Source organism: Lytechinus variegatus, chromosome 1 (assembly GCF_018143015.1).
Source record: "Lytechinus variegatus isolate NC3 chromosome 1, Lvar_3.0, whole genome shotgun sequence".
Classification (NCBI taxonomy): domain Eukaryota; kingdom Metazoa; phylum Echinodermata; class Echinoidea; order Temnopleuroida; family Toxopneustidae; genus Lytechinus; species Lytechinus variegatus.
This window is the reverse complement of record NC_054740.1, coordinates 16,718,482-16,743,656: the sequence shown is the minus strand read 5'-3', so window position 1 is coordinate 16,743,656 and position 25,175 is coordinate 16,718,482. Positions and strand designations below refer to the sequence as shown.

General features: G+C 35.4%; 1 protein-coding gene across 2 annotated transcripts in view; it reads right to left on the bottom strand.

Moving 5' to 3' along the window:
* Positions 1–1,562: 1,562 nt before the first annotated feature.
* Positions 1,563–25,175, bottom strand: part of LOC121407377 — a 27,432-nt gene continuing 3,819 nt past the window's right edge. For both annotated transcript variants that reach the window (XM_041598439.1, XM_041598431.1), the window contains exons 3-18: positions 14,665–14,899; positions 14,109–14,300; positions 13,385–13,469; positions 12,222–12,354; positions 11,581–11,670; positions 10,823–10,871; positions 10,275–10,389; positions 8,807–8,875; positions 8,054–8,190; positions 7,366–7,453; positions 6,650–6,817; positions 5,772–5,887; positions 5,100–5,160; positions 4,398–4,481; positions 3,010–3,210; positions 1,563–1,728 (exon numbers count right to left, since the gene is read on the bottom strand). In XM_041598439.1, the coding sequence (XP_041454373.1) occupies positions 1,627–1,728; positions 3,010–3,210; positions 4,398–4,481; positions 5,100–5,160; positions 5,772–5,887; positions 6,650–6,817; positions 7,366–7,453; positions 8,054–8,190; positions 8,807–8,875; positions 10,275–10,389; positions 10,823–10,871; positions 11,581–11,670; positions 12,222–12,354; positions 13,385–13,469; positions 14,109–14,300; positions 14,665–14,899 (1,925 nt within the window). In that variant the 3' untranslated portion in view covers positions 1,563–1,626. The remainder of the gene's footprint in view (positions 1,729–3,009; positions 3,211–4,397; positions 4,482–5,099; positions 5,161–5,771; positions 5,888–6,649; positions 6,818–7,365; positions 7,454–8,053; positions 8,191–8,806; positions 8,876–10,274; positions 10,390–10,822; positions 10,872–11,580; positions 11,671–12,221; positions 12,355–13,384; positions 13,470–14,108; positions 14,301–14,664; positions 14,900–25,175) is intronic.

Below are 25,175 nucleotides of genomic sequence, written 5' to 3'. Positions count from 1 at the left end.
CTTTGAAATAAACAAGGATTTCACACAGGTTTGAAATAAACATTCAAGTGGTCTTTTTTATTGCATCACTGATTACATTTAAGACAAATAAATAACAATACATGTATTTACTAACAAATAACAATGATAAACAATAGAAAGTCACGTGATGAAAGGATTACAATAACATTTGTGACCAGCCACCCCAAAGCAAGGGCCCAAAACTAACATTAAGTTTCCCAAAATTAATTTTGAGAGATCTCACAACTATATATAACTTGTCAAAATTAATCAATTGCACACATAACTACTTGATTGATTGTAGAAGAAATTTAATGAGAGCTTCAAAGAATAAAGGAGAAAACACGGATGTAATTTGGGAGTTCACTCAAGAATGAGATTTGCATACTGTGGAATCTCATTGGAACTTTAAAGCAGTCTGGGAATAGTGATGTCATGAAACTCTTGTATCTCATATTTCATCTAACTTTACAACTTCAAATTTTATCTGTATGAAGAAGAGTAATAATTCATTCAGATCACTGGCATAAATCTGTGACATCATACTTTTCAAATGGGAGGGGGATGATCTATTGTTTCACCCCCCCCCCTCCTGAACAAAATAGGTTCACCACTTAGATTTATGCCAGTGGTTAAGATAAACTGATTGTTAAATTTTCACTTGTCAGAGAAGAAATTTCTATTTCCACCATTTACAGAGAACCTTCTCTAGAGACTTACTGTTAGATTTGGGGTGGTTGCTCACACAACTCATCTGAAACTCTTTCTCTATCGACATGTAGCATAACATTTTCTTCTTTTCCTGTATCTCTCATTTTCTCTTGATATATTTCATTCAGCTATTCTATTCCCGGTGTTCACATTTTCTCAACTCTCTTTCTTTCTTCCCAAAATTCCCATGAATTACAAAAGTATTTACTGAGTTTTAATAGTGTAGAAATAATCTCATTCTCTCGCAGAAATTACAAATGTTCATCTTTTTGTTCTTGCATATCAATATCCTGATGGCCCTACTCAGTTTTCATTTCCATTTATAACCCTTTTTTGTTTGTTTCGCTCTTCTAAACGTATCTTCCCTTTGATCATCCCCACCATCTCCCCCTAACACACCCCATCTCTCCCTTTTTCTATCTCCAACTGGGGAATACAAATCTAATAATATTTATTTTCTTCCTCCAATCATGACCACAATTACTATTATGTATGCCTCTATATATTACACATATTTCAGTATCTATTTCAATATAGCAATGCATTTAATTATCTCTTTTTTTCTTTCTCTTTCTCTCCCTCCCTCTCAATCTTAATCCCTTCTCCCATTTTTGTCTCTACTAGTACAAAGCAAGAATATTCAGTTAAGTCTAGACTTATAGTCTTAACCTTCCTTAAATCAAATAATTGCCTGAGTTGAAGCAAGTTTTCTGACTGGGATATGTGAGTCACAAAGATTTGTGTGGTCCACAGAGATTCAAATTGGGCAGATTCACATATGTACTAATTATATAAATATGTATATAAAAAAAAATTAAATCCCGGTTTTTGGACTAAAAGCACTCCATGGCATTCAACTTTTTCTTGGTGTTCCCTCTCTCCTTCTTTGTCTTTGGCAATGCTTCCTTCCATTTATCAGGGGGTCCCAGGAGGAAATTGCTTGCACACACAGAACTCTATGGAGACCCTGGAGTCAAGGCACTCTTCATATTTTTGATATCTTGAGAGCTGCTTGAGCTGTATGGATTCAAGAAGAAAAAGAAAAGGGAAAGAAGAATGAGCACACAAAATCGGTTGCAATTCAATATAATCATAATGCTCAATCATTGTTGATCTTTTCTGTAAATATACATTGTTTTCAGAATCTAGCTGTTCATGAAAAAAAATCCATTAAAAAGTAAAAAATGTTGATAGAATATTTTTCTTTAAAATTGTTATTATCATATATCTTCTCATACACCTATATGTAGGCCCAGTAGCATACCTAGGATTTTCCACGGGGGGGGGGGGGCAAAACTGTCTGCCGAAAAATTTGACAAGCAAAAAAAAAAGGTCTTCAATCATAAAGGATTTCGTACCAGGAAAGAAATTGACAAGCAAAAGAAAAAAGTTTTCAATCATACCAAACAACATTTGACAAGAAAAAAAAATAGGTCGGGGGGGGGGGGGGAAATAGGTATTCAAGCTTGTCAGGGGGGGTCAGGGATACGTCCTTTTCATACATACATACTGTATATTACACATACAGTGGTTGATTCATTTTGTCATGTCTCACTAACTTGTAAATTAGTCATTGGCAGGACATTGAAGAATATTTCATAGAAGAGGATGCAAGATCCATAAGAAATAAGAAATGCATGAATTACAACAGGCATTGCTGCATATACTGCTGCAACTACCTCTACATGTTTGTTAAATATCTTGCTTTAACTAGCAACAAGGAAAATAAACTTTGGATACCTAAAAACCTGTAGAATTGGGAAATCAACGATCTTTGGAAATAAAACCATGCAGTGGAAATAGAATCATTGTTGCCAAAATGAAGAATAATATGAGATCAGATTACTACATGTAGTAGTCCTAAAATAAATCTTGTCTTGAAATAGTTCAAGGAAGATTGTACTTCAAGGATTCTATTGAAATATCATCTGCTGATTTTGGTGGCAGCGGTGGGATAGCCTCAAGAAACTAATGATGGGGTCACATCTTTGAGTATTGTCTCTGCTTCTACCTCATTGACAGCTTGTAAATAGTATAATGCTTTGAGCACTATACAAGTAAAAGCACATGAAGGACAAGACAAGCAGGCATTTGCTCGCAGAGCCACTCCAGGAGGGGGGAGGGGTGCAAAAAGGGTAAAATGAAGGGGAAGGTGAAAAATAAAAAAAAGAAAGAATATTGAAATTGAATTTCATGCACAATCATAGATGCTAAAAATGTCAAAATATTGAAATGGGCACCATTTAGAAGGGGTGCAATTCCAGCCAAGACTTTCCTTTGCATCAGATGCATACTCACAGAGTCTATATGACCATCTTCAGTGATGCGAAGGTCCCATCTAGATGGTCCCTCTACAGCATCAAAGGTGATGATGTAAACAGTGATCTGTAGACGGGCATAGTCATGGTGTATCCTAGCAACAGTGATGAGGGAATCAAAATGGAGGTCCATGCAGGAACTTGACATGTTGCTGTCTGGAGAGTTGATTTGCAAAGATTCCTAGGGTATTCAAAGAAAATGAGTTACTTGTAGGCTTCAAATTACTCCATTGCTTCAAAAGACCTGGAATTAATTTATTGTCAAATTGAAAAATTATCTTGCGATTGTTTAAAAATGTACTGAAAAGATGGCGAACTGGGATAGCTCTTTCCATTTCCATTATGAAAAAAAATTCCATGTACATAGTTCAAATCATTTCCAAGTCCTTGCACACAGTAAGAATTCATTCAGAATGTCATATTTGGAATAAACATTCCTAAGCTGCCATGTATTCTATTTTAAAATAAACAATTACTGAAACATAAGGTCACCAGAGACTACTGTAAAAGTGGAAATTTTTGCAGTGTGTAAATTTTTGCGTATTTCACGGCAAGATCGGCGAGCGCGAATTTATGAGCATCTATTTTAATGCAAGTTTTGAACCGCGGTTCAATTGCGTGTATCGTTTTGGCAAAGAGATTGCATAATTTGACCTAAAGAGGGTGGCATTTACGCAAGCAAGGTTGAGCTCCAAATTCATATGCATCGCGAGTTTCTTCCAAAGCAATGCGATCATTTTTTTTTTAACAGTTGCAGTCTTGCAGATCGGTATTTAAATTATGATTTTGGTTGAAATATAAATTGCTTTTGCTGTTTGATTGGCGAGTGTTTAGATATGTTTAGTTTTTGAGAAGACGTTGGGTCGATCGCCCATGTTTGTTGATTGATCCCATGCACTTTGAATAGCCGTAATCCCCCCGTTCCTTACCCGGTGCTCGGCCATCCATACCGGTACCAGGCCAGCAGCTAGCAGTGCCTCCGTTTTGCCTTCCCGCAATGTCCACCCCGCAAAGAAAAGTTTCGCTAAATGTCACAAAAGCTCATTAGATCAAAACAATGCTGAATTATGCCACCCTAGAGCTAGAATTATGATCAGAAAATACAATTTTGTTGCTGAAATTTTAATCATAACAATTCACAGATGGGCAAGAAGGAAGTGACTTTGTGATTATGGAGTGTGCAGCGCAAATTTAAGAACCTGCGAATATGCTTTGAAGCCGCCAAGCACGAAAAATTAATCCCGCGAAAATAACAGGGTTTACAGTACCTAAAGAAGGTGAAAATCATCTTATCACTGATTAGAAAATGGATATAAAATGATCAGAAACAACAAAATCTGCACCTTTTTCCCCCTGAATCTATCATACCTTTGAGTGTTTCATGTTGATGACATCTATGGCTTGATTAGCATATGAGACATGATTTTCAGTCCATTCTCCTTTGGTTAAGATCTATAAGGATATTAAAAAGCATATTGTAGTATATTTCATTATTTCAATGAATTCTAGTACATTTTTTTCTTAACAAACCACCATTTCACACAATATATATCTCTCAATACTTTTTAATAGTGGTTAATAATTTTTTTAGAGCTTGTAGACTTTGTATAGTTTCCTTTAGTGCTTTTATTCCTTCTCGAATGTGAGAGTGCAGACAACTTTAAAGTGAATCACAGACCTGTGAATACACAGGTAATCATAATGACTCCCATGAACTCAATTGTATGGGAGTTCAAAAAAAGACAAATGTTACCAACTTGTAAATATATACACACAGTGCATTCATGGACAATGAAACCATCAAGTTTTAAATAAATTGACTGAATTTTTCAAAAACCTTCAGAAAAATATCAGTATTCCAATGATCCATACCAAGGAGTGGTAAACAAAAATCACATTAAAATATTTATCACTGATAATAATAATGTGGGTTTACATCTGTTCAGAACTCAGTTTGCGTCAAATCTTATTCAAGTCATTTATAAATCCAATGTAACGTATACACATGCTTGATATATAATTCTCATTCATAATGTTAAGTGATGTAGAAGAAGTCCTGTGAGCACATACCGTTGGTCCTCCACATGCACAACTCCAGTTAGGTATCTTAGCCTCAGCACATCCACGGTCACTGACAAAAGAAATGAATATAAATGGAGAATGTGAATTCAAGGTTTAGTCCTAATACAGCAAATTTTTCAAATTCATAACAATTTGTCACTAAGTTTGCCTACATGAACAAATTATATCTTTTTCATGTTTCTTACAAAACTCAATAAATCTATCAAAAAGTAAATCCATGAATATAATGATTTATGCAGTAATCTTGATTATATTAGTTGGTAATTTGTCTTTTGTGAATATGGTTAAAAATTGTAGAGTAAAAGCTTACAATGCTCTTGTGGTTAACCCCCAGGGAATCAAGTGACACTATTGTCTAGTGACTGGTGCAAAGTCACTTGGAAAGATGTGCCTTGTGTACATTTGTCAGACAAGGCCAACAACGGTTAGTGAAACGTCACAACCACAGATAATTTATAAATATCTATTTTACAATATTCACTATTTCCTGTGAAATATTTCTAACTGACTAACACAATCATATTAGTAACATAGTCAAGATTCTTCTCATCGTACTTGACAAAGTAAGAAATATGAACCCTCTTGAACCCTCCCCAATATGTAGATTTTTATAAGTCTGAATTTCAAATTATGCCATGTCTACGCGAGTAACGCACTTACCTTGGAATTACCTGTGTAATCAGATTGTATGATTCTTTGAATATATGACCTTTGACCTGATCCAGGTGTGGATAATCCATAAGAGACTTCATTGTGTGGTGCAAGTCATAATGGACCTACATAGAGAGAAAGGGAATGGTGACAAAGCACTAATATATATATATATATATGATGCAGTGGTGTACCCAGAATTTTCCAAAGGTTGGGGGGGGCAAATTTTTTGGAGGATATTTCGTCAGCCAAAAAATTTGACAAGCAAAAAAAAAAAAGGTCGTCAACCCGAAATAAAGGTTTTCTTACCCCCCCCCAAAAAAGGGTCTTCAACCAGAAATAAAGGGCATTTCGTACCAGAAAAAAATTGACAAGCAAAAAAAAAAGTCCTTCAAGTTCAAAAGAGGGATCGGTTGTGACTCGTCGGGGGGGGGGGGGCAGGGGTACGTCCCCTGCATGAGTTGCGACTTCCCCTGCTCCCCCCTTAGATACGCTAGTGATATGATGCCATATAGCTCTTTAAAAACATTCAAAGGTGCAGACTTCATCCCCCTAGTAAACATTGCAGCTATCTGTTGTTGCCAAATTATGTATGCAAGGGCATTTCATTTTTTTCAACTCATGTGAATGAAATATGTTTTTTTAAATACTGGTAATTTCATCAATTTATTATACATATATTTAAACCTGTGGACTGAATTTTGACAACACAATCTGAAAATTGAGACCAATGACTTGATTCTCCAACCTCCAAATCAGTGTGTAATGGAGCTGGACATTGCTTAGGCAGAATAGACTTTGAAAACTTTTTACAAATGCTGTTCACCATCCCTTTAACTTGATTTACGCTTTCTTTAAATGTAAAAAGATAAATAATTATAACTTACCACATATCTTTGACTATTGATAAGGAGGTTCCTCTCCCATTCTGGATGGGAGTTGATCACATGTTTAGGAAGGATGATGGCTAAGAATGGAAGGAGAATCTCCATGTAGCTACCGGGATGATTAGCATCATCACCATGGTAACGATCACCATGATCACCAAACAGAAACTGCCAGAAGGAACAAATTGATAGACAAAACATAATGAAAATATATTTTCTAAATGCACTTTGTTTCCTATTCTTTTATTCTATATAATATTCTATTTCATTCTTTGTTAATATTTCATCCTTCCACTATCAATATACCTTAGTGACATTCCAGTGTACAGTTTTGATAAAAAGTGGGAATCATCCAAAATGATTTCCATATAATGAAGATCAAGGAATTACTTATGAAACTGGGATAACATCGTTCCGTACAAGCCTTGCAAGTGAGTTGCGAGTAACTATTTTTGCTACCCACAGGTCGCCCCCTTCGACAGTATCTTGCACGTATCTCAAACATTGGTGCCAACAGAAGCACATGCAGAAAGGTTTTGAGCATGCTAAAAATGTTTGCGGAGAGTTGCGGGCAATTGTCCTCAACCCACCCACAAGGTTTGCATGAACAATGTTCATGCAAAATAACAGTTTTTCCCCAGCAGTTTTGCTATTATGCTTCAAACATTTTTCATACGGGCTGAGGAAATTACAACATCTTCATGACCATTACTTACAATAGCAAGATTTGGTTGGGAAGCCATCAAGGATTGAAGGGTGTCTGCAAGAAGAGCATCTACCTGGTTAGCTGATTCCTGTTCTGGTCTAGAGAAAGGTCAAAGGTCGAATGCATTAAATCAGAGATTTATACACTACCAATGAATCATGGACCTACACAAATGACTGCATTGGACAAGTTTGGAGTTGGCTCCAATCCCATATGACCTCTAATAACTATATTTCTTTTTTTTGTGCACTTAGCTGACTGGAAGCTTACTATATCTAGCCTGGCTGGTGTTCTAGTACTGAACAAAAAGTAATTAGTTACTTGAACTGCATAGCTAGCAAGCTATCTAATAACAGCTGGATTAATTAAGCGCCGTTTGCCCGAGGACACAAAGCACTGCTATCATTACCCAGGTTTTAGCTTTGCTGCCATATAGGTGCTCAAGCATTCACGGAATTTCTTCCTACAGGATACCCATTTACCTCACCTGGGTTGAGTGCAGCACAATGTGAGTAAATTTCATGCTGAAGGAAACACGCCATGGCTGGGAATCACACCCACGTCCCTCAGATTGAAAAATGCGAGTCATAACCACGAGACCACGACGCCCCCACATAAGGCTCTATCCATTAACAACGTGAGGTAGGGGGGAGATAGGGGAGAGAGGAGATGGATGTGATAACAAGCTTACCCCTCACCTGTGTTTGGCATTAAGATCAAAAGCAGCCCACTTGGCAGGGTAATCAAAGTTGATGAGATCTTTAGTGTAGTTCATGATGTGTTCATGAATCATAGTATCACCGTCACACAGACCGCTCAGCACTCCTGGTTTCATCTGTATGAAAGGGAAGAGCAGTATCTGCTAAATATTCTACTGTAATGCACAATCAAACTAACTTTAATTAAACCTTTTTACTAAACACTGTATGATAAGGCAATAACACTGTAACATTGAAATCTAAATAGAAGATATATAGTTTATGACACATCACCGCTATTAAACAGTAATGTAACAACTATATTGCCGAAAGTGTAAGGAACTAGACATTATTCCCATTACCCCAATTCAACACCTAGGGTCCCAGGGAAAAAAGTTGTAAAATATCACCCTAAACCAACATCCCTTATGTGGAAATCAACTCTTGTGCACTGAAGTAATTCTGAGGGAATGATAATTGTGAGTGTTTATACATACTTTCTCTAAAACTTAGCTCTTCTCATTGCAATATGTAACTTGAGCATCTAAGAAATATCTTAGCTAATGCAAAAGTCATAATGAAAATTAATTATTACAATTGTTGAATGTAATTATATGAATGTGCAATATTGCAGCATTCTTGTGCTACTTGAAATTGCATAGTACAAACTAAAGAACAATGTGTGGGAGAATTGTGCATTGTCTGAGCACAAGGTCCTTTGTGAACTAGAAAGCAAAAAATAAAATTGCTCACCTCTTTATTTTCCATCTTAACCCAGTCATGCTCCCAGTGAGGTAACTCTATAGGAAGATGGTTGCAACCCTGAAATGATGATCATATAGACAGTAAGTACAGTCGCTTACTCTAATAATAATTTGTAAAAAATACTGTATAATATCACTTCTAAATCCAAGATCATTTTACCGCTCTGCCCTCGTTGTATGTCCTAAAATGAAACCGGACAAGGTTAAGAAATATCAGGAAGGATATAAATAAGTCAATAAACTATTTGTTCATGAAAAGCATATTTAGAGTTGTGGCCCTTGAGCTTGGCCTTGGTCTCACAGACAAATACAAAGCATTGGCCATGTCATTGACCACAGACATCTACTATAGTCTTTGGTCTCCAAGCTTTACCCTAAGGGCCTTGGCCTTGAGACCTACACGACAGTTCTTTTCAGAACTACCCGAGGTAAATTTATAACAACAACATGCAAACCTTCAAAGATCATCTAGGAGTATACCTTTACTTTGGATTTCAAGAATACAAAACAATTGAGTCTGGGCTACACACAATATCACTATACAAATACAAACTACAAGCTTTAGAAGCTTTAGAAGCACATACATTTAGAAGAAGATATACTTACCTAGAAACAGGTGTATAGTGACCAAAGATGAGATGATTTTGGAACAAGAGTGATAGCTAGCTAACATGGATCTATGTTGGATAGAGATTTGAGCTGGGTTGGGACTGATGAATAAATCTATTAGATGTGACAGATGAAAGAAAGAAGGATGAGCAACAATAATTGAGAATCTGAGACACTAACACTTTGTGACAATGAAAACATTTAGCAATGCATCACTAATGAATTGAAAAGAAATAATAACATGGGAAAGATTTTATGAAGGATAATGACAGTGACTTTACTTACAAATTTGCTCTAAGTCAATCTCATCAAAGGATTTTAACTTAACAATAGTTTGAAATTCATGAACAAGATACTTCATTAAATGTTTTCCATTATATGTAGGTACCTGGTTTGCGATACTTACAAGGTACACGGTTATGGTATTTTGAATCACTCACAGAGAGCAAATAGGTAATATATTCTGTTTTAGAAATTGCTGGTGATATGAAACTGGGACAAGTTTTCTTACGTATGACATTTTGAGTATAATGAAATTGACAGTGGGAGGTTTACTACAGTTGGTATATTAAACCATCCATATCAAAGATAATATACCATATCACATTATGACAAATGAGAATGGATGATACCATCAAATATACTGAAAAGGGATGACTTTGGCAAATTAACAAGGGTAGTTCACATATGTGTGCAAACCACATACAATCAGAGCTAATGTTCCATATCTGCACCCAACCTAAGACAATGGATGATATAATAAAAAAAATGAATGCAAAGATTTATCACAGTTGGCACTTCATATGTGACCAAACATTATACAATCAAGAATACTATATGTTACTCACAGGGCAAATTGTCCTAGTTCCCATGATCCCGTTGCCTGTATCCATAGCATAGCTGGTCAGATAACCATGTTCATTGGCATAGTCCCACATCCATTCTTTGATAGGTTTGGTGTATCTAACAATCCATTCAAGCATAGTCATTCAAGCATAGTATGATAATGAATTACAAAAAACATTTACAATATTTCATTAAAAATACTTGAATTGAATATCCTGTGCCCTTATCCTGCTATATATGTCAGATAAATGTATAAAGATTTAGTGTGATCAAGTGGCCATATAGCATTTGAGATCAAGTCATGAAACAATAACGGAAGCCCGACAGATGACCCTAGACGGTGACAAATTTTACAGGTTATCTTTAAAGAGACGTTTCAGATTGCAAATATAGGAAGCATATTTCATTAATTAATTAAACATAAAACTCAAGTGATGAGATAGAGGAATGTAATCGCAAAAATAGAGAAATAGCTACTGGTACAAATTAGAACACTTTAAAAGATTAATACAATTTTTTCTCTGTTTTTTTAACAGTGTTACCATATTACCTGTGAATAAGGACCCTTCTCTCTTCATCTGCCTGTTTGAAATAAATACCTGTAATAAAAAACAAGAAAGGAGAGATGAAACTATTTTTATTTTATATTGTAAATGATTGCAAAATATCAGGGAGTATCTTGATGGCAATTATACAAAACTTCTGGGCAAAGAAATATATAAAACAAAGAAATATATAAAACAAGTCGTTTTAATTCAAATAATTTCAACTCCTATCCATATTCACGGGGGCAAACGGCAAGCCTGCTAGTCATAAATGACTTCTATTCATAAGGGCTATTTTCATATATGTTTGCTTTTAATAAAGCAGAAGCCAGAAAGTAGTCACTATTCACAAAGTACATTTTCAAACAAAAATTAAGAAATAATGTCTTGCCATCCAAGCAAACTCTAGCTATTGACGAACTGACTGACTGAATACATAAATAAATGAATAAATAGCTAAATAAATGAATTAATTAATAAAGAAATAAATAAAACAAACTTTCTTGTACATATCTGCGATAATGCATGGGCAGAATGAGCAAGAAAAATGGGATATCTTTTATGTTTTACTTTTATGTGTTACTATTTTTCTTTCTCATTGATTACTATGTTTGTTTTGTTGACTATTTTTATATAATATTGTTTGGTTATGCTTTTAATTTCTGTTAATACAGGACCCCTTGTTCAAGCAGTTCTTGAAACTGAAAGGGCTACCATGTTAAAATAAAACGACAAATGAATAAAATAAATATATAAATCTCACCAGCATATAAAGGAGTTAAATTCATGGCTGTAACACCACCTATTGAATTCATACGATTGAACAGAAAAGCTTGATGACTTGAATCTTTACCTGTTAGCATATAAAAGAGTATAGAGTATGATGTTATAGATCAAATACCTGTATTGTGTGCATCAGTTGATAATATAAGACAAAAGAGCAAACACTTCAACACAGCTATAAAAAAATGAATTTCAAGAGCAAATGAGTAAGAATAATTTCTATAACATGTACATTTATACTGGCTTGCTTTTTGTTGTAAACTTAACATTGTGGCTTTTTAGCATTACATTTTCTTACCAAGATAAATTGATGAAAAGGCAATTATTGGTAGTAGTTAGTCTCATCAGTACCTTTGATCAAGCAACAAGACATCAGAGTTTGAAATTCTCTGAATTGGTTTGCACTGGATTGAATTGGAACAGAAAATATGATGTTCTGCCATGGCAATTTCAGTGAAATTCAAGTTACATATATAATACCCTGCAATGCTTTGCGGCAATGATACGAGCCTGTAAATTACTTTTTTGGAAATGATACACAATTTGTTGGCAAGAAATTCTACTGGTTGATTAATCAAATGAAACCTGTATAACAAAAAGATATCTGTAATGGTAACATACTTGCATTAAAGATTCCTTGCAAGACTTCTCTTGTCTTTGGTAATCCACATGAACGATGAAACTGTGCCCTGGATAGAGAATCTACGTTGATGGATAATATGGATAATGGCTGCCAATCTTTCTGCTCCTCTTTCTATAGAAAATAGAATTAAAAAAAGAGAAAAATAAAAAAAGAAAAATGAAAAAGAAAATATGGGGTAAACGCTCAAAATCTAAGATAACAATAAACTTTTAAGATCAATTATTCTCGTTGACAACTGATAGCAGTATTTGATATGAAATTAAACTAATTGACAATACTAGATTACGAAATAAAGGTGATAAATATTGTTATCCCTTTCCATGCTATCATAGCATAGAAAATAGCTTATAAAAGAGCTTTATTTCTTAAGATAAAAAAATTATTCAAAAATAACACAAGAAAACATTAAGAGTAAAGATGGGAACATAAACACAACTTGAAACATAATTCATACAATCAAGCAATAATTCAAATTTAAATTCAATTCAAAATTATTTTATTTTCCAAATATTTGAAACATACATTATGTATATACAAGGTAAAAATCCATAATCGCTACATTATAATTTATTGATGAGGAAAAAAGGAAACAAACAGAAAGCCAAGCTTGTAGTGAACAAAATATCTATTGGAAATGTAGACAATGAGGATCATATCTCTTATTATACTATCAAAGCTATAGAATCAACTGCCTATCCAATTATGCCAACTTTCATCAGCAGAGACAATTCCAACCAAAAGCTTGATATCCTCTCTCATTTATAAGTTATTAGTGTATTATGCTCAGGAGAATTTCAATTTCCTTTCTTTCTTATTCTATTGCAATTAACAACAGTGCAATGAAAGGAGGACCATTGGTTTATATAAGGACATGTAGCTAGTATTTTGTATTATCATAATCATAATAAATAATATCAAAGGAAATTAACAAAACATATACAAATTGGTATCCTTTTTTTCTTTGTTATTGATTTATTGTGGCAGCGGTGGGATGAAGAAACTTGTGCCATTTATCAACTGAAACACAGGCACAGTATCTATAATCACATCATCATATCAGATAAAGTTTAATGCTCTTTCATCTTATAGGATATCATCTTTTCATGATCAGAGGGTTGCATAATCAATGTTTGAAGTTTACCTTTTTGGAGAAAACTTTGAGCTGTTTTTCAACAGATTCTCTGTTTGGAAGAAACTGTGTGCGGTAGTTGTGGTGAATCTTGAGGCTGTTTCAAATAAGACAAAAGAAGTATGATGACAATAAAAAAATGAACAATCATCATATTATATATAATCATGGATTTATCTCTAACAAAGCATGAATATGATTTATTGAATACTAGGCAAGTCTCCATGAAACTAACATTAAACAACATTGGCATTTTATACAATACTTTTGCTAAATTATGGTTTTCTACTAAACTTTCAAACTCTACAATGAGTTGATAATCTTTTGAAGCCAAATGTCTACGATAGTTATCAAATTCTGTGTACCGGTATTGTGAAATACCGGTGAAATATTGTGAAATACATAAGATGAGTAAAACATTGTTTGATATAAATCCCAACTTTGAATAGGATAGGGTTTTTTTTTAGATTCAGTTATAGATCCACCTAGTAAACAAATATTTTTTCATCGGAGATTTGAATCCAATAATGGTCCAATTTCAACTTCTACAAAATTAAGATTACATTTACTACCTGAATTAATTAGTTTAATTTTACTTGTGGTAACTTTTTATATACACTCAAAATCAACAGTCTGCTATTACATACCAACTGGTTATGAATACCAATGTTCTTGAGTATCTTCATTTCATTTTACTCAGATTTCAAACATTTCAAAATAAATCAGAGATTCTTACCCATTTTTTGTATACATCCGACACAAGATATCAGCATACTGGGTAGGGAATGGTACATTGATAGGTCTAGTCACATGACTCCATTTAGAGTACTGATTGGTGTAATTTTTCATGACATCACTGGTTAAGCCCCCATTTCGTTCAAAATACCAGTCTATTCGGAAGTCTCCTGGGCAGCTGATTGTCAGGGTTCTGCAAGTGTAAAATGTATTTCAAAACATCTTCAATGTTTTTTTTTAATGAATGTATCCTCACTTTGCTATCAATCATTAAGAAATCACCTGTCAGTGTAGAAGTACTATTCCTAAATTTCAGGTAATACATTGGTGATTGGTAGAATAGCTTATAATAGCTTGTTATTCACAGAAATGCTGACAAATTGAGCATCACCTTGACCAGAATTTGGATCAGGCACCAACTTTCACAGAAATGTGACCCATCTGGTTATCCATAGTTTGAGCACTGCACTAATACCATCAATTAATCCTAAACAGATGGGGATTTCAAAGCATATATACCTTTAAGAATCTAAATAATCTTAAATCATAGTAATCACCTATTTTGCCTATGGTGCTGTGTATAGGTGGGACTATGACTGCAATCCCAGTCATAGTGATGGCACAGTGAACCAGGTGCTTCTACTTCAGCTATAGAACAGCGGCTATCACTGAGGGGAGATAAATCCTCTGCAAAGAGACTTGATTGAAGGTTCTTTAACAATCTGTGTCTTGTTTCTTCAGACCATGGTGACTTCGTTAGGTTTGCCCTCTCGAGAAGCAGTGGATGTGAAACTAAGGAGAAAGTAATTTAGAAGAGAAATACATGTTATTGGACAAATTTGGAACTTTTGCACATAAGCTTTGATAAATTGGTATTTAAATAGCAGTTCCCCATCCTCACTTGAGTACCTCCACCCAATGAAACAATAATCTTCAGCACAGTTAAATGTTCATGAAGAGTATATTCTGATCCAACTCTCTGGAATGATCTCCTTCTGGTTATAAAAGACTGAACTTCTGTTGATACTTTACCTGATTTGCTCCTTTTCAATGCTTCTTATTTTGTCAATTCTTAATCCTAGAGTACCATATCTCTTGCTGTTTATTCTTACAAATTCTTTCTCTTTGTACATTGTGCCTTCAGCACTCTGCATGGTGGATTTGGCGCATCATTTTCACCGTCATTCTACAAAATGGATTTACAAATGGCTGAAATGTGGCATAAGAGATTCATGTGCAATTACATTTTTTTAACCCAACTACTTAGAAGGGTAAACAGTTTGTCCATTGTTCAATATAATGGCACAATGACTTATTTTTTTGGGGAAATATCAAGGTATCATTTGGCTGATTATTAGAGATTAGCATAAAGAAATTTAAAACAAATCATACCCTTATAAAAATCGCCAATGGTATTTGAATGGTGCCGAATGGTAGTTGAATGGTGATCTGAATGGTAAATGGTACGCGAATGGTATTTAAGTGGTGTTTCAATGGTAAGTTCTTAATGGTAATTGGTAGTTTATTTAATGGTAAATGGTATACCATATACCCAATGGTGTCTCAGTGGTATGTGTCTAATGGTATGATTAGTATGATGAATGGTATACCACACACCCAATGGTGTCTCAGTGGTATTCAATGGTGTTTCAGTGGTATGTGCTTGTAATGGTATGATTGGTATGATGGATGGTATACCATTTACTCAATGGTGTCTCAGTGGTATTCAATGGTGTCTCAGTGGTATTCAATGGTGTATCAGTGGTATGTGCTTGTAATGGTATGATTGGTATGGTGAATAGTATACCATACACCCAATGGTGTCTCAGTGGTATTCAATGGTGTATGAGTAGTATGTGCCTGTAATGGTATGATGAATGGTATACCATACACCCAATGGTGTCTCAGTGGTATACAATGGTGTCTCAGTGGTATTCAATGGTGTCTCAGTAGTATGTGCCTCCATAATGGTACGACTGGTATGATGAATGGTATACCATATACCCAATGGTGTCTCAGTGGTATACAATGATGTCTCAGTGGTATTCAATAGTGTTTCATTAGTGTGTGCCTCTAATGGTTTGACTGGTATAATGAATGGTATACCATACGCCCAATGGTGTCTCAGTGGTATACAATGGTGTCTCAGTGGTATTCAATGGTGTCTCAGTAGTATGTGCCTCCATAATGGTACGACTGGTATGATGAATGGTATACCATATACCCAATGGTGTCTCAGTGGTATACAATGATGTCTCAGTGGTATTCAATGGTGTCTCAGTAGTATGTGCCTGTAATGGTATGATGAATGGTATACCATACACCCAATGGTGTCTCAGTGGTATTCAATGGTGTATCAGTAGTATGTGCCTGTAATGGTATGATGAATGGTATACCATACACCCAATGGTGTCTCAGTGGTATACAGTGGTGTCTCAGTGGTATTCAATGGTGTCTCAGTAGTATGTGCCTCCATAATGGTACGACTGGTATGATGAATGGTATACCATATACCCAATGGTGTCTCAGTGGTATACAATGATGTCTCAGTGGTATTCAATAGTGTTTCATTAGTGTGTGCCTCTAATGGTTTGACTGGTATAATGAATGGTATACCATACGCCCAATGGTGTCTCAGTGGTATACAATGGTGTCTCAGTGGTATACAATGGTGTCTCAGTGGTATTCAATGGTGTCTCAGTAGTATGTGCCTCCATAATGGTACGACTGGTATGATGAATGGTATACCATATACCCAATGGTGTCTCAGTTGTATACAATGATGTCTCGGTAGTATTCAATGGTGTCTCAGTAGTATGTGCCTGTAATGGTATGATGAATGGTATACCATACACCCAATGGTGTCTCAGTGGTATACAATGGTGTCTCAGTGGTATTCAATGGTGTCTCAGTAGTATGTGCATGTAATGGTATGATGAATGGTATACCATACACCCAATGGTGTGTCAGTGGATACAATGGTGTCTCAGTGATATTCAATAGTGTTTCAGTAGTATGTGCCACTATAATCGTATGATTGGTATGGTGAATGGTATACCATGTACTCAATAGTGTCTCAGTAATATCCATCACCATCCTCTCTTTTCCCCCTTTGTTTCCTTCTCGCTTTTTGTTTCTTGGTAGTGAAAATTGAACGGCAGAAATGTAGCTCCTCTATCGTACGGTATACTGTTCGTTTTTATTTTAAACTACGTTCTTCATATTTTTATTTTCAAAGTTCTATTTAATTTATAATCATTTTGCTTATTTATGGCCGCTTTTTATGAAAAGAACTATATCTGGAGTGTTCCAAAAGATATTTGCAATTAATCCGAAGATGCAAATTTACAGGTTATATACATTAATTTTATCTAAAACATATCAATTTGGATTTTTTGATGGAAGAAACAATAAATCAGTTGCAAGTTTGCAATAAAAAGTATGACTTTCAATGATTTTGGAGTGTGAAATTGATTTTCGTTCGATTGCAAGTTTCTTGCAATGCCCCATATTTTGCTCAAAATAAATTCACTGTTGGTTGTCTTGGTCCCCCAACCTCTATCGAATTCCCATCCGCAAACCCTGATATGGTCAGTCTGCAACGTCCAAATTTAGCCCCCTCCGAACCCATTTGTACGCTACTATAGCTGCTTCCAATCATGAATTATTCCTCTCTCTTTTTTTTACAAATGATATTTTCAAAATTCTAATTCTATTTTTAGGCCCCAATTATTCTTTCTCACGGACGGCGTTCATAAAGAGGAGAGCTATTCTATAGGCCGGTCATTACTTGATTGAAATGATTTATCCATATTGTCTTGCTCCCCCACCCCTATCAAAATTCCCTGCCGCCATACAGGATATAGTACAATGTAACAGAAAAGAAATATATACTGAATGAAATCTCAATTTCAATCAAAACAAAAGCAAATTAAAAGGGAAGAGGAATGAGTAAAAATATTAAAAAAACAAAAAAAAGAAAAAGGCAAAGAAGAAAAGAAAGAAACAGAAAAGAAAAAAAGACAACGAAAATAAAAAAGAAAGAAGAGAGAGAAAAGGAAAAATATGAAGGGATCGAAAACTTTCTTTCATAGATTCCAAGATCCAAGGAAAACAGTGGCAAAAATTGATCTCACGCCATCATGGTTTCCATCCCAGAACCAATCGAGAGGAAAAAGAAGACACCCCTGATTTGGTTTAATTCACCCCCACCCATATCGGGATGTGTATTTATCTTGGCGAAGAAGTCCCCTCCCCCAGATTTGGTCATAATTTATCCCCCCCATATGCGTTGGCTAGCGGGGCCGCTTGGCTGCTTGCCAGGTAGCTCTATTATACATGTTGTTCTCGCACGGTACGCACGCGTGCACGTCTAACCGCCAAGTGCAATATTTGAAAAAGAAAACTCGATCTACCGGTACTACCGTTTTGCCGTTGATAAGTCCGTCGATAATTCATCAAAAACTAAAGGAACACGGGTCAGATTCGGACAGCGACTTCAAAGTCATTTGTAGAAGGCTAAATAAACAGTAAGTTCCATAACAATTTTCTTTGATTTATTTATCAAATTGTCTCAAAATGTTCGATGTCGTTGTACTGCCACGACCACTGCACTGCCACCGTCACTGCCCCGTGTGTGCTGGCCGCTGCTCTACGGGCTGGGACGTGGCTTTGACGATAGGGAGTGCTTATGGTTTATGCTTTGTATTTGCTGAGTTTAGCTCGGCGAGCATTGAATAGTAATTCGCTCATATTGCCTGATGTTTATTGTCAATGTTTTACAAAAACCATCTCTGAATACATTGAATTCATGAATGAATGATTTGTTAATGCTAATGTCAAGACTGTCAAAGTTTTAATTGTGAAATAGACCGTTACTGCACAACGTTAATTCACTGAAATTGAAAACTTGCCGACAAATATTGCTTTGAAATTAGGCCTATAATTTGTTGTTGTTGTTGATAGATGTTGGTAAATGAGATAAAATGGAGGTGAAACATGGTAAGGGTCCTAAAGTTTAAAAAATGATAAAGGCTACGCAGGCCTATAACTTAGCTACACCGTACACACCACTCATTGCACATACTATTTCAATGGTAAAATGTGCACTTTGTGTGTGGAACTGTGACTGGACGGAGTGACAAACGATTCCTATCCAATTTTTCGAGGAATTATGCAGAGAAAACTGGCGCTAATGCAGTTTTGCACCGGCCGATTACCAGCATACCTCATCACCAAAACTTGTTCCCAAATGTCATGACAGGTCCCTCAGTCACATTTCGATGTTAATATACCCAACGCTTTTCAAAATATTGGGAATGACTGTATTTAGTCTGCGATCTCGACGTCGTTGATCTAATCCGTAGACATCACTTCGCGGATCGCTCGGATTCGCTGTAATATTTATATGGACTGAAGTTAGCAACCAAATCATGCTAACATGTGGCGAACAAACTGCCAGCATGCCGCATGCGAATATTTTGATCGCATAACTTCGGTCCATATCAACATGACGGCGAATCCAAGCGATCCGCAATATTTTGAAAAGTGGTGGGCATATTGTGTATTGATCTCAAAATGTGTGTAGACAATTCTGGTGGGGAGTTTTGCTCGAAGTTGCATGCACAACGAACAATTGTCCATAGACTGTGTACAACGGATAGATCGTCTCCGCAAAGCGATTCGAAGACCGCTGATTGGTCAATCGCGCAGATCACGTCATGACCACGTGGTCCCAAAAATAATTCCTTTGGACTGCGTGCGGAAGTATCGATAGCGATATCCGGTCACGTTGTGTACGCAGTAAATGGTCTTGGTTTGTGATCGGATTGCTCCGGTATCGATCAAAAATTTTCGAAACTGCATTTTCATGCATATTCACGCGACGCTCCGAAACCCGGAAGCCAATTGACTTTGTGCACGTTGCGATAGACTCTACAAAAGGGGGACACTTGTGTAAGAAAGCCACATTTTTATCAAACACATCGACTATTGCTCTCAAGGTGGGGGCACAGGTCAAATGTGCCCACTTGGATCTGCTTCTGCGATTGTCAATACCAGAAAATTGGAATTTATGTCATCGATTACCCTCCTTTTGAAAATTGCTGCTCTAGAAATTTGATTTCAGATGACATAGCTATTACTAGAATAAAGCATGCACAGTTATAATACAGCCTTGTCTGAACTACGCTGAATACTATCACATTTCCTTATTTTTATCCTGAATTCTGGGCTGGTAATCAGAGATCCATGAAAAATATCTTTGACATTAAAGTTCTAAGATCATTCTTTTTCTATTACTATATTAGTATTCTATTTTTGTTTGTATCTGCACATACATGCAGATTTTACAACACTCAAATTGATTTTATTTCATTTTCAAAGTTTGGACGACGGATACACTGGATGATAAGTTAGATGGTCCAGCCTTATCTGGGAATGACATGACGGGAGTTGAACACAGAAAACGTGCCATGTACAAGAAATAATTGGAGTTTATGAAAGGTAGGTGTGTAAGAATTTTCTTGAGTAGAAAAAATTGCAAAGCTTCATTAGATAAAACAGATTGTATTCCTGCAGTGGCATAGCTAAAAAAAAACCTTGTCAGGAATGGTAAAAAATCCTGAGAAAGGACAAATGTCATCCCTATTTAGAGAAGCACACGTCTTTTGTGACACCCCCCCTCCCAGAAAAAAAATCAGTATGTTGGCTGAGGGGGGAAGGGTGGACACTTTCCCCAGGTATTCATTTGTTGTGGTATTTGTCATCATTGGGGCAACCTCCCATTAGATAATTGTCTACCCATCTATGGTTAAACATAAATTTATTTATATTTTACAAAATGTTTTGTTGATATTTGTTAATTGTAGGGACAGTGATTTTCCGCGATCGCGGAAAACGGACGGAATTCACGGAAAAGGCCTTTTGAAACGGAAAGTGGCATTTCAAACGGAAAATCACGGAAAACGTATTTTCCCTCAAAATACACAGAATAGCAACAGAAATTACTCCGAAATAACAACAAAATGAGAATATTAAATGGCCACAAAACCCCAGAAAACACGATCTCACTTCGCTACAATCATGACAATTCACACATCGTGATTGCTCTCGACATCAGCACACTCGATAGTACCCCGCGATCGTACCCAGCCGGCCGGGTTGAGCTTCACATCGCTCAACTGCACGGTCGTGTGTTGTTGCCCTCTACGTTTGAAGATGTAACAGCACGATATCGTGGTCTTAAAATCCAAGATGGCGGACTGGCGAAAGTCGTTGACTGATGATAACGATGTCAAAAAACCCCAAAATTATCGATGAAATTTAATTTCACCGTAAAATAATGCTAATTATGTGAAAGGTGAGGATGTATGCATGCTAAATCAGTTTGAAAAATTATTGAATACACCAGCATAGATCCGATTAGAACGGATTCTATTGTGTTGTTGGTACAGTAGCAGATACAAATTTTGGCCAGTGCGAGTGTATGCGCTTTGATTTTGCTATTCAATGTGTAAACGGAATTGTCACTTTTCCCTGTGTACAACGTCTATGGGGAAACGGAATTTCCGTTTTCTGACGTGCTGAAACGGAATTCGTGATTTTCTGAAACGGAAAAGGCCATTTTTTGAAACGGAAAATCACTGTCCCTATAATTGCTATCATTCAATTGAATGGTAGATTATACTGCAAATTTCTCGATATATAAAAAATATATGAACTTCTAAAGAAAGCTTACACACACGACAAGCATTCATATTTTGAACCCTTAGCTAATATACTGCCCTTTGCATTGTTTTCATCCAATATTTCTTATTGCAGCTTCAAGGAATTAATCCTGCCGGGTACCCATTCACTTCATCTGGGTCTAGTGATGCACAGTGTGGATGAATTTCGGGCTGAAGGAAAACACACCATGGCTAGGACTCAAATTCACGACCCTCTGTTTGAAAGGTGAGAGAAAGAACCACTAGACCACGACGTTATAAACCAGCTGATGTCATATCCCCACTTGTTCTTTTGTATTTTATTACAAGAAGTCGCGCTAATTTACATTTTGTCCTCCGAGAACTATAAAAAATGGAGTGAAAATTTATTTCAAAGACATGTCCACCCTAACAAAAAAGTTGATTTGAGTAAAAAGAGAAAAATCAAACATAAAAATCGGATGAAAAATAAGAAAGGTATGAGTATGACATTTTTAAGTTTCGCTCAATTTCACTTAATAGTTACATGCACATCCAAGTCGGTATGCAAATGAGGGAACTGATGACATCACTCATTCACTTTTCTTTGTTTTTTAAATATGAAATATTATAATTTTCTCCTCATTGTCCAATGAAATAAAGTTTTATTTTTATTTTTTTATTGTCAAATCTGTAAAAATTGAAATATTGTACAATTCAAACAATGAAAACAAAACAAAAAGTGAGGGACATCATCGATTCCCTCATATGCATGTGGGTAAATTGTGTATATAACTATTTTGTGAAAAATAGGCGAAATTTCAAAATGTCATAACTTTCTTATTTTGCATCCGATTTTGATGAAATATTTTGCATGATGCTTGCCTGATTTTCTCTGTTGATTCAAAAAAACCTTTTCTGTGGTGGACTTGACCTTTAATGTGAAGATATGCATTGCTGGAAATAATGATATGATACTTGGGACATATCATACACACATGTATGAAAATATGAAATAATTATTTCATTTTATACAATAAGCCTAACAAATATTCCTGACGATCATGTGTTCATTGGGTTAATTTTTTACCAAAATGTTGTTAAATTTCAAATTCAATAACTTTGTTATCAGATTTTAATGAAATTTCCAGCATGATCCTTTTCTGATTCATTCTCTCCCTACCAAAATGTCCCCTTTTCTCATGCTTTCTTTCTATGGTCCCCTTCATTCTCCTTATAACTATGTTATATGTAAAATGTAACCGGTCGTCCAACCAATTTAATTGAAGGGCTATAGGTACTCGAGACTGAAAGCTATGTGATATAATTCAAAGTGTACATCAGACAAACAAAAAACACTGAAAATTTCATCAAAATTTGTTGAGGATTAACGAAGTTTTGACGAATTAAAGTTGTTATTTTTTGGTAAAACTGTTCTCTGCAAGTCCTCATGAATATACAAGATCACAATTTATATATTTTTTGTATTATATGAATTCAAATTTTGTCCAAGCTCGGTTGTAAAAAATTACGATTGACTACTGATTTACTGTGTAAGACAATAATCATATTATTTCTCACACATAGTTGAGTTATTCATTTGATTCAACACAACAAAAATAGAAAAGAAATATGTGGGTATCTTGTATATATCATTTTCTATATATTTTGCAAAAATGGTCTCTATTTTTCTTCTGTTTTTTAGTGTTCCAAATTGAATAATTTTCTTTCCCTATTTTTATTATATTTTCTTTCTATTTGTGATATATTATTTATTTCTTAATGTATCATTATTTATGATAAACTTTTGGCGTGTTTCTACAGTAAATCATTAAAAACAGTTTATCTTTTCCGGACACGAATAACCTTATCATTCTTAAACCAACCTGTTTCTACAGACCTAATAATCTCATTAATTTGCATTTCGCGTCGCAAATACGGCGGAAATTGGAAAATTCAACCTATAACCTCACATTGCATTTTGGTATGTCAAAAATTGCATCTCGTTAGGAAAATTTTCAAAATTCATGGTAGATCTCACTCATTGTAGCAGGTACACATTTTTCGCGATCAGCTGGAGAGATAAAAAACGGCCAGAATATATGTATACTGTGAAATCGCACTTCTTGGTTCAAGCACTTAAGCCAGACACGTATGCTATTTTGCCCCGTGTTTTTACAGAAAAGTAAAACGGATTAACATGGCAATAACCACCTCTCAGAGAGATGGTTATGAGAAACCGTATTTTGCGCGATGCAATTTATAATTTTGGGGATATTTCATTTCTTCTAGGTGTGGCACCCTTTATTCATTTGGCCATGTGAAGGCTATCACACATTTTGAGTTTAATCTTCGAAATTTGGTGTTCATTAGTTTGTTGTCCAAACTCTGTCTTACATGTAAATGTTTATAGGAAGATTAACATAATATTTATGTGGAGTGCAATCATTGATCTCTTGTGGAGTCGCACAGTCACATGTATTCATAATATGGTGCTTTTATGCCATACCTGTCAATACTCTTTTGTACTTGAACTTATTAGTAAAAAAATGTTTATTAATGTCGTTGAAATCAATTACACACAACAGATTTAACATCAAGTTTATTGTATTACAAGTATCAGGTTTGTATGCAGAACAGTGGTTTTGCCAAGTACTCAATCCATGTAAAAAGCAATATGAGAGAACAGGTTTATTCTTGGAAATGTTAGTCTTCATTTGTTGTGTTTTTCAATCAAACTCTGTCTTGATGCATGTTTATTTTTAGATAACAAGATTGACAGAGTATAGATATCAACGAGTAGCTAAGTCATATATATTAATAACTTATGTGCTTTAATTATAAAGTCTATACTTGTGAATACTCTGTGCCATTTATGCTGTACTTAAACTTCTTATAGTAAAAACATTTTATTGACGTTCTTGAAATAAGTAACTGTTTTCATTTTTTTCTTGTGTATACTTATTCCATTATTAAGCCTACCACTAACCCCAGAGATATGCTGTTCACCATTGGTCTACCATTCAGTGTAAACCATTGGTCTACCATTGAATTTACACTTGTGGTCTATAGTGTATGACCAATGGTGTTATTTGAATGGTTGACTAATAGTATAGTGTGTATGACAGTGTTGTATGGTAAATGGTAGGTCAATGGTGTGCGGTGTATGGTAAGCCAATGGTGTATGGTAAGCCTATGGTGTACGGTGAATAGTAGTTCAATGGTGTATGGTAGGCCAATGGTGTACTGTAAATGGTAGGTCAATGGTATACGGTGTATGGTAGAATGGTGTAAAGTGAATGGTCAATCAATGGTGAACGGTGTGTGGTGTACGACGAATGGTAGTTGAATGGTGTATGGTGAGTGGTGAATGGTACACGAAT